The sequence below is a fragment of the Vidua macroura genome, chromosome 8, assembly GCF_024509145.1.
Source record: "Vidua macroura isolate BioBank_ID:100142 chromosome 8, ASM2450914v1, whole genome shotgun sequence".
Lineage (NCBI taxonomy): Eukaryota > Metazoa > Chordata > Aves > Passeriformes > Viduidae > Vidua > Vidua macroura.
This window is the reverse complement of record NC_071578.1, coordinates 21,969,347-21,979,914: the sequence shown is the minus strand read 5'-3', so window position 1 is coordinate 21,979,914 and position 10,568 is coordinate 21,969,347. Positions and strand designations below refer to the sequence as shown.

Genomic DNA, 10,568 nt, shown 5'->3' with positions numbered 1-10,568 from the left:
CCGGCGCTCTGCAGGTTCTCGTCCGGGCCTCCCCCGCGCTGTCAGGCGGGAGGGGCGGGAAAAGCGCCCCGCGCCCTTCCGCGGGTCCCGGAGGGGACACGGCGGAGCGGCGGCCCCGGAGCGGTCCCAGCGGGCTGGCCCCGGGGACGGGGGGCGCGGGCCGGGCCCGTAAGCGCCGTGCGCGGCGGGCGGCAGGTCGTGCTCGGGGCGGTGTGCGAGCGGCGGGGCGGGCGGGGGAGGGCGGCGGAGCCCGCGGCCGCCCCCCGGCAGGCGCGGCGCCCCCAGCCCCGCGGCCACCCCGCCGCTGCCGCGCGATCCGCGCTGGCTGCGGAGGAAGAAAAACGTTCGCAGCGCGTGATGTGAAACACAGAATTAACGCCCATCCCATCCTAGGAGCGAAAACAAGGAAGGAGGGGAGGGGAGAGGGAAGGCGGACGAGAAAGGGAAGGGGAAAAAAAAAAAAAAAAAGAGCGAGAGACCATTAAAAACGGAGGGAAAAAAAAAACCAGAAAAGGGAACGTCACATCCCCTTGACCCTCCAATCACCTCGGGGTCCCATTTGATTGGAAGGCGGCAAAGGCTTTAATCTCAGACTAATTCAGCTGCTTTTGAAGTGAGTTTCTTTGCCAGATCCCGGGCTGGATGGGCAGCGGCTCGCATCACAGCTGAGCGGCGGAGGCGAGCGCTCCGCGCCGCGCCAGCCGGGGGAGCTGAGAGCGGCCGAGGGGGACCGCGGCACACGCTCGCAGCCCCCACCCCCGCCCCCAGCACAGCCCAAGGATTACTCGGCTTTTTTTCCTCCTCTTTCTCTCCGGCCGGCTCCCCCTTTCCCTCCCCCTCCCCACCCACGCCCTCCCCGCCAGAGAGAGCCACGGGACATTGTATGTTTGTTTTTCTGCTCGGGGGGCGTGTGGCTTTTTTCCTTTCTCGCCCGCAGAAAGCGAGCGAGCGTTTCCGAGTGCGAGCGGCGCCACTTGCCCCAGTTTTCATGCGAGGTTTTGGGTCATGATCACATCGCCCTCGCTTTCTGCTATAAGAAGTAGTAAGCGCAGCAGCAGCCTCAGCGAGCCCGGAGGCAGCCCCCGCCGCAGCCGCAGCGCCGCCGACCTCGCCGGGCCGAACGGGCACGCTGGGAATAACGGCAGCAGCGCCGCCGCCAAGCCCTGCTTCCACGCCGTCCCCCCCTCGGACCCGCTACGCCAAGCCAACCGCCTTCCCATCAAAGTCTTGAAAATGCTCACGGCGCGGACTGGACACATTTTACACCCTGAATACCTGCAGCCTTTACCCTCCACGCCCGTCAGCCCCATCGAGGTAAGCACCGACCCCCGTCGCTTTCTCTCGTCCCTGCCCGGGCGCTGGCTGTGCATGGCGGCTCCGCCAGCCGCCCTCGGCACTTTCCTGCGCTTTGAAATGCATTTATACCGGGACAGGGGCTTTTTCGGGTCTCGAGTAAGTGAGAGGATCCGCTCCTGGGTATTATTTCCGTGTTTACTGGGATAATTTATAGTTCCTGTGTAAATTAATATTTTCTTTTTGCTATTTTGAGCCCCCCTTTTTTTTTTTTTTTTTATTTTTTTTTTTTTTTTTTTTTTTATTCCTTTTGAGAGGAGGGGTGGGTGGAAGGAACCGATCCACGCTGGGGTCACGATCCGGCCACGCAAATAAGCAGCGCTCCGAGCGCCAAACAACCTTGCTTTTGCAGGGAGTATGTTGGGGTGGGGGGGGGACACACACGGGACGGGACGACACGACGCGGAGAGCGACAGGCTCAAACGTGGGTGCGGCAGGACAACGATTTCGGCTCGCCGACCAATTCCTTTCAAGTACCGACACGGATCTGTACTTTGGGGGGCCTGTTGGTCCCCTTTCTGCTCTGTTGAGGTTACCGGTCCCCCTCTGCGTAGCTCGCTGTTTGCGGGACCGAAACTCGAAACAGAGCTGGTTGTGGGAAGGGTGTGTCCGTGGGAATGAATGATTTCATTAAAGTCTCTGCGGAGCGAGGACACTCTTCTCCTGGGGAGCCCTGCTCGCCGGCTAGCTCGGGCTCTGTTTATAAATAGTGCCAGCAGTCAGGGTGCAGAAATGCTGCAGTCGCTATAGTTCACGGGCGGGCTTGCGGGCCAGCACGGCCCGAACGACGCCGAGACGCCGAGCTCCGCTCTGCCTGGGCCGCTGCGGGGGAGGCTGGGGACGTTGAAGGCGGCCGCGGCGAGCTCGCAGGGATACGAAAATCCCCAGCCCTTTTTAAAGGCTTTATGGAAAATGCTGCATTCAAGGGAGGGGGCTGTCAAGTTGATGAATGAGCGCAAACTGTTCGTTACTTCCAGGCTGTGCTCTGCAGAAACCTACGGGACAAGAGTCCTATGTAAGCAATGGGGGTTTTCTCAGACCCCCATTAAATCTCTTTCTTTGTGTGTCCTTCTGATTTCCGCAGCTGGATGCAAAGAAGAGCCCTCTGGCCCTTTTGGCACAAACTTGCTCGCAGATTGGGAAGCCGGACCCGTCCCCTTCCTCCAAACTCTCCTCGGTCACCTCCAATGGCTCCGGAGGCGACAAGGACTCCAAGTCGGGCCCCTTGAAGCTCAGCGACATCGGCGTGGAGGACAAATCGAGCTTCAAGCCGTACTCCAAGCCGGGCGCGGAGAAGAAGGAGCCGGGGCCGGCGGGCTGCGCGGGCGCCCCCGCCGCGGGGGTCGCGGCCGGGGAGAAGTCGGGATTCCGGGTGCCGAGCGCCACCTGCCAGCCGTTCACCCCAAGGACAGGCAGCCCCAACTCCAGCGCCTCCGCCTGCTCGCCCGGGCTGCTGCCGGCCGAGGGCAAAGGCGGCGAGGACAAGAAGGACTCGGAGGGCTGCGGAAAGAGCGGCAGCTCCGGCTCGGAGGGAGGCCCGGGCACCACCAGCATCAGCCACAGCCGGATTAGCGTGAGCTGTGCCGGGATTAACGTGGAGGTCAACCAGCACCAGGAGAGCACGCCGGGCTCCAAGCCCATCGCATCGGACTCCGCCTCCTCCTGCAGCAGCACCACCGCCACCTCCTCCACCTCCGTTCTGGGCTCCGGCCTCGTGGCCCCCGTCTCCCCTTACAAGCCGGGCCAGACCGTTTTCCCCCCTGCCCCCGGCGGGCATGAGCTACCCGGGGACGCTGGCTGGAGCCTACGCCGGCTACCCGCCACAGTTCCTGCCGCACGGAGTGGCTCTGGACCCCACCAAATCCTCCAGCCTGGTGGGGGCCCAGCTGGCCGCCGCCAGCAGCCTGGGCTGCAGCAAGCCGGCGGGGTCGAGCCCGCTGGCGGGCGCGTCGCCGCCGTCGGTGATGACGGCGAGCCTGTGCCGAGACCCGTACTGCCTGAGCTACCACTGCGCCAGCCACCTGGCAGGCGCCGCCGGAGCCTCCTGTGCCCACGACCAAGCCCTCAAGTCCGGATACCCCCTCGTCTACCCCACCCACCCTTTGCACAGCGTCCACTCCTCGCTGACCGGCGCCACGCCGCCTTCGCTAGCCGGCCACCCTTTGTACCCCTACGGCTTCATGCTCCCCAACGACCCCCAGCCACACATCTGCAACTGGGTGTCGGCCAACGGACCCTGCGACAAGCGCTTTGCCACCTCGGAGGAGCTGCTTAGCCACTTGCGGACCCATACTGCCTTCCCCGGCACCGATAAACTCCTCTCCAGCTACCCCAGCTCCTCGTCGCTGGCCAGCGCAGCGGCTGCAGCCATGGCGTGCCACATGCACATCCCCACGACGGGCGCCCCGGGCAGCCCGGGCACGCTGGCCTTGCGCAGCCCGCACCACGCGCTGGGACTCGGCAGCCGCTATCACCCCTACTCCAAGAGCCCCCTGCCCACCCCCGGGGCCCCCGTGCCCGTGCCCGCTGCCACCGGACCTTACTACTCCCCTTACGCACTCTATGGGCAGAGACTCACCACAGCCTCGGCCCTGGGGTACCAGTGAGTGCGGGCAGCGGGGCTTTGACACACAACACAAAGTCTAGCGGTAAGGGAAGGAAGCCCTGCGAAACTTTATAAAAGTTGGAAAGAAAAAAAAAAAAATCTGACTTTTTATAAAATAGTGTTCATTTGAGGACTGGATCCATGAGCACTGTATTTATTTATGTTAGCTTCAAGCGGGACAACGAATCATAAAGTGCATTACTAAACTGAGCTCAATAGGTAAAAGTGGAACACCCATTGTAGAATATAAATAAAAAGATAGAGGTCTTCTCTTTAATGTTACTTTAAAATTGCTATGATTGTATTGTACGTTCTTATTTAATGTCTCATTGAAACAAAAAAATTTACATGCATGTTTGTTACTAAAAACAACTCGCAATTTGTCAGTTATAATTTCAAATTGCAATTATTTTTAAGGTGTATACCCTTGAAAGAGAATTGGTATTTTTTTGTATGTATTCTGGAAGAAAAAACAAAAACAATTCTATTCCAAAAACCTCATTTGCCTTATTTTGTTCTTTAAAAGGAACACTTAACTATTTTTAATTTTTAAGTCCACCCTGTAAAAAGGGTTAAGTAAGGTTTACGTCATGTACTAAAATAGACAATGTATCGCTTTAAAGATTAAAATTCCGTATATTTGATGTATTAAAAGGTTTTTCTTTTTTTTTTTTTTTTTTTTTTAATACGCTTTGATTCTGTTATAAAACCCAAGTAGGTCTTGGATGGAGGTGACTGCTAATTTCTCCTTAAGCGTTTATTCAATTTTAATTAAAAATTAAAAAAAAAAAAAAAACCAACCAAAGTTTTTTTTTTTTTATTGTAACCCCAGGGCTCTCTTAAAAAATAATCAGACACAGTTGGTTTTTTTCCTCGTCAGTAGAATTTTCTGGCACGAAATAGGAAAACTGAGAACCGCTTAAATCTCTTTCCCTGTCTTTAAAGAAGGTAAACTTATATTTTAAATGTTTTTACTGTGAAATATCTGGTTTTTAAAACTAGTTTTCAACTAGAAGACTTCGTTCTTTCTTTAGAAAGAAACGGGGAAGGCAAGACTGTTTTGTAAAAGTGTAAGATGATTATCCGAAAGCTTTTTTTTTTTAACAATGTAATGCATACCTATTCATCTCTTTCTAAATGAGAAGTTCAGAAGTAATTAGGGAAGCGCTGTTTGAGCTCATCCAGTTATTTTCAATTTCTCTCTTCAGTTCGCACCGCAGCACAAAAGATCGTCACGTAAAAAAAAAAAAAAAAAAAATCGGACAGCTCTGAAAACTCATTTTCTTTTAAAAAGGAAGGGACGGGGAAAAAAAAGAAGTCATCCGTTGTTTGGGCCGAGTTTGCTCTTTACTGAAGTGCAGTGCCAAACTTGACGTGATCCCGAGAGGGGCTGCCCCTGCCTGCACCGCGTCTCTGCCTCCCCAGCCCGGGTTTCCTCCTAGCGCCCAAGGGCCACCGCCCAGCTCCGGCTCGTCGTCCTGCGTTCAGGTAGGAGCGGGGCTGCCGCGGAGCAGCCAGAGCAGCTACCCAAACTGCGGAACAAACCGCTGCCGCCGAGATAGTCGGAAAAGCGATACCCAAGTCCGTAAAAGCAATGTCAGCGAAGGGCTTTGCCCCGCGCTCTGCCAGGCGCTCGCAGCAGCGGCTCGGGCGGAGCCGGGTACCTGCTGCCCCTCGCTCGGCCCCGCTCCTCCCGCCCCGGCCCCAGCGCGACGCACTGGCGGGGGGCAAAGTTGCAAGCGGCGACTCTGCTTGACAAATCACTGGGTTTTCTCCCTCGTTCTGGATTCTCCCCACAATATAATTACTGTTCAGAGTTTCCCGTGGTGCCCAGATGCTAATTAGTCTAATACATTTACTCCAGATAATTAGTGGAAGTTAGCGTTAATGTGCAAAGGCGAGAAAAGCAGCAAGCTACTGAAGCTCCAGCGGCCGCCCGGCCGTCCCGGCGGGGCTCTCCGGGCCGGGCCCGCGGCGGGGGCCGGGACACACGCGGGGAGGCCGGTGCTGGGCCGCGCTGCGGCTCTTTTGGGACGCTGTCCGAAAGCGGCACGGGAAATACTTTGTGGTTTAACCAAATGTGTTCCCCCCCACCCGCCTTAAATGGGAAAGGGACCTTTGTGTATCTCTGCTTTAGGAAATGTAAAACGAGCTCTCGTTCTGAACCGATGAGTTAGAGAAAGGGAGGAGAGGGCAGTGCTGTTAACTGCACCAAGTAAACTTTAGTTATAAAATAAGAAGCGGATACAAACACAGAAAGTAATTGAAAGAAGTGCTTCTCGGGTCGGGGGAGATGGTGGCGGAGGATTCATCCGGCGAGCCCGAGAAAGGCAGAACAAGCTCGCAGTCCTCTCTCTATGCCGCACGACCCTCGCTTTCTCCTGCAGCCCAGCCAGACTGCCTTCCCCGCTTTGCTATTTTAACTACTCTTAATTTGAGGAAAATTACATTTCAGGCTCCATCTGGGTGTGCAAGCAACAATTACAGTTTTGCCGCGATTAAAACACCACCATTGCCACGTTCCTCTCCTGTTCGCGTGTTTTACAATTACGGATTTCGAACAGCTGCAGCTCAGACTTCTCTAGCCAAATCCCATCGCCCATCAGGTGTTGCAGGGGCGATTTAAAAAGAGCGAGGTAGAGCATTTGTGTCCTGGAACCCTAACTACAATTTTGGGGATTTCAGCTCTGAAAGATTACACACAAAGATTGCTGATGCAAGTGGTGAAGTGAACACTTAATGCTATTATTACTGTTTTGTTCAGATACTGTCCCCGAGGTTAAAGAAAAATTAAAACACCTTATTTTATATGTAGAGTGGTGATAAGTAGGTCTCTCTTCCAGCCTTGTTAAGTATATGACCTGGCAAGTGCCACCTAGGATTTTGATATTAATCTATGAAATTCGCCTTTTTTTCTAACAGAGATTGACTTATGGACATTAATGTTTTTAGGTAAAAGGACTACATTTGTTATTCCTCACCACCCCCCCACCCCCACCCCCCCCGTCCTTACTAACTGGATGGGTTGTGGATTTGACAGCAGCCGCTGGTCCATGCCACCGAACTAAAATAATTTCACAGTGAAAAACCAGCTTGAGAGGACAAGCAACAGAAGGGCAAAACCCATCAAAACCCGAAACTGTGATCAATCTGACCAGAGTCAGGCATACATTAGTTTAAATTAAACAGTTTTGTCTTTCTCACAAATCTTTTTTGAACATTAAAGATAGAATCATGTAATATTTAAATCAACTCTTGTCAGATGCTAAGTGCAACTGAAGAACCAAAATAAAAATTAATGCGTTTCCATCCACTCTCAAAAGCTAACTTTGGATGCCACTTCAACAAAATACTTCTGATAAGCAACGGTTAGAAAAGAAGGGTCCTGTTTATCTTATCTATGGGGAAATGTAATTAAGGTAGTTTTATGAAACAATAAAACACCAGACTCTACAGACAGCAAAGGAGTCTCTGTAATATATCTGAGCCTAGATGGGCATATGTATCTTGGCTTATGTGCACAAGCCCACACCAAACACACGCATATACATATGCTTGCATGGTTTTAGAATGCAAAATGTATGCTAGAACTAAAATACAAGGATGCCTTTATTACGGGAAGATTTTCCTCAGTGATAAGAGACTCTTTTTGCTAAGACCGGAAAGTTACCCACTGCCCATTCACCCCTTTTGAGCCACCCTCAGCGCAGCCAGCAAGGTACACGCAGTGCTGTGGCTGGGGCTGACCCTCCTCTCTCTGACCTGAGGTTGGTAATGATCTACCCACATCTACAGTCGAAATCACTCAGGCAAAGGGAATCCCGAAAGATCCAAACTTTCCGAAACAAAAGTAAATGTGCATTCCTATTCTGTAAAAACACTGATCAAACTTCATTCTTTCATACTTAGAAAAGATGGAGAGCAATGCTGCTTTAAAGCTGTTGGCTCTCATTACAGGAGGCTTTCAGTAGACCACAATTTAGGGTTTTTCCGTAGTCGTTTTTTGTTGGTGGTGTTTTGTCTTTTTGGGTTTTTTTGTTTTTGTTTTTTTTTTTTTTTTTTTTTTTTTTTTTTTAATTTTGTGTGTTTTCTTTTGTTGTTTTTTGGGGTTTTTGTTTAGTTTTTTGTTTTGCTTTTTTTTTTTTTTTATTTTTAAGGAACGATTCTGAAATGGAAAATCGCTGGAGCTACCAGCACCAAATTTCCTTTTCATACAGATATTTGGGTATAATTTCAGACATTTGTAATGCCGTGTTGAGACACCCCACCACCCCTGATTCTTTCTGCACCATGAAACACAGCTAGCATTGCTTCATGAACAGACCTGAGGCAGGCAAGCAACCAGTTCTGATCAGAGGTGTCTAATCCCTGCTAAATCTCTTTCTCAGCTCACTCCTGGAAAATTCGGGGCAGACTACCTTTTCTTTTTTTAAGGTAAAATTTTGTTGCGATGAAGCACAGAGGTGTCAGAAGAAAAAAGACGGACCGTGAGTCTGTATGCTCTCACCTCTTCGGAGGCGGAATGCTTTGGCAGCAGAGACGTGGTTGAAATTTGAGCAGATTATACATTTGAGCTTGTGCATAAATGCGAAAAGACTGTCCTAATGCTGGATATTTCTCCATCAACATCAACCAGGTGCCGCTGCTGCAAAAATCTCACCTCTGACTGCTTGCTCTGTGCATGTGTGCACGCACAGCGATGCACAGACTTTGTTCTCTCTTGATGTCTGAAATTCATCAACTACCCACCCCCGTTCCCAGCCCCACGTCCCCTACGTGAAAAAGAAAAAAAAAGAAAGTGAATCCGTTCAGGCTTTGAATATTGTGTAAGAAGCCTTGTGTGTGTATTTTTTTTTAATCTTCAAATGAATTAAAGACAACCTGACAATGCTGTCATCTGTCTTCAACGTCACATCAAGGCAAGAAATAATGATAACAGAGCAGCAGAAGGACGCCCACTGAAACCTGGAGGATATATATACACATATATATACACACACACATATATGCCTTGAAACAGTTTGAAAGAGAACAAAATTAGATTACTGCTCTTAGGCTATCACGGTAAAAACGTGTGGGATTTTGCATGTGTGTGTGTGTAAGTGGTTCATCTTTCCTGCCTTATTTTGTGAAGCGCGTGCTATACGATCCAAAGCACTTCTGTGGGATGGGACAAGAAGACGAGCAGGCACATTCCTCGTTCCCAAACTACCACGACCAAAGGAAGCACAAAAATATCTCCCCTCCCCCTCCATCGTTCCAGGTTCACGTTCCAGTTAATAACAAACGTTACTGCTCTCCTGAGGCGCAGGCCAGAGCGGGCACGTTTTACGCGGAGGCCCGGGCGGGCACGTTACGCGCAGCTGCCCGGCGGAAGAGGGGCTGCTCCCGGGGAGGAAGAGCGAGGAGCGGCTCCCGGGAATAAGAGCGAGGAGCGGCTCCCGGGGAGGAAAGAGCGAGGAGCGGCCCCCCTTTGTCTGCGCGGGCCGCGGGCCGGTGTCGCTCCCGGCCGCCAGGCGGCGCTGCGGCCGCCGGCGGAGCGCAGGGCAGCGGCCGCGGCCGGGGCCGGGCCCGGCGGGACCCGACGGACGCCCCGTGCTGGCACCGGCAGCCGCCCCGCAGCTCCGGAGGGCAGCATGGCAGTACAAACGGTCTCTCCAGATAAAAACAGATAGGCCGGGCCAACCCCCCTCCCCCCTCCCAAAAAAAAAAAAAAAAAAAAAAAAAAAACCAAACAAAAAATACCCTCAAAAACAAAACCAAAAATCATGGTGGTTTGGTTTTTTTGTTGTTGTTGTTGTTTTTTTTAATCGCACTTGTAATCTCATTCGCTCTGAAGGGTAAATAAATTGCAGTTGTATGAAAAACAATTGGTGCTACATGTGTTCATAACAGATGGGATCTTATCACAGTTTAACTGTAATAAATTCTGACTTCTCGAAATTGTAATTTCTACTCCATGCTGGATGTCTCTTTTCTACTATAATAATAGAGCTACGAACTCTTGAGAGCAAGGAGAAAAGTTTTCACTGCTAGCCTTCTCAAGTGCGGCTCTTTGAAAGTTTGCATGAAAACGCATCTAAAAATCAAAAGTGAGAGAAAACCCTGGCGTAAAGGGAGACAAACAGCTGATCCTTCCCCCGCTGGGTAACATTATTTACTAAGGCCAACGATAATAGTCCTTAAAATACATGCAGAAAACCTAAGAACGAGCCCTCTGTGTGAAGAAGCCCTGGCAAATGACAGATCACGGTTTGCTTTGTGAAGAGAGAAAATGCGAGAAGAAACCGAGCCCCTGAGGAAGGGGGAACAAAACTTTAGATTAAACCCCCCTCGCTTCAGCTCACAAAATTAAAAAATAAATTTGAATAACCACTGAAAGGATAAAATTATAATAATAAATTGTCCATATTCACTGAGGCTGCGGGACTAATTATTCTCACCATCTCGACTTCCAATTGCTGTTTATCAAGTCGCAGGATAAATGCTTGTAAATCCATTACATTTCCATAAATCCTTTCGCCACTTTGTTTTTGGCCAATGCTTTTGCAACATTAATTGATTTTATTGCACTTTCTGAAGTCACTGTTTATTAAACTCAAGCAACTTT

At 51.1% G+C, this 10,568-nt stretch overlaps 1 protein-coding gene across 1 annotated transcript; it reads left to right on the top strand.

Annotated features, from left to right (window-relative positions):
- Positions 1–524: 524 nt before the first annotated feature.
- On the top strand, positions 525–4,736 carry ZNF503 (zinc finger protein 503). Its single transcript, XM_053983674.1, is given in 3 exon segments — positions 525–1,314; positions 2,438–3,109; positions 3,111–4,736. Coding segments are annotated over 3 exon segments (1,830 nt in total). The 5' UTR covers positions 525–1,005; the 3' UTR covers positions 3,960–4,736.
- The last annotated feature ends 5,832 nt before the right edge of the window (positions 4,737–10,568 follow it).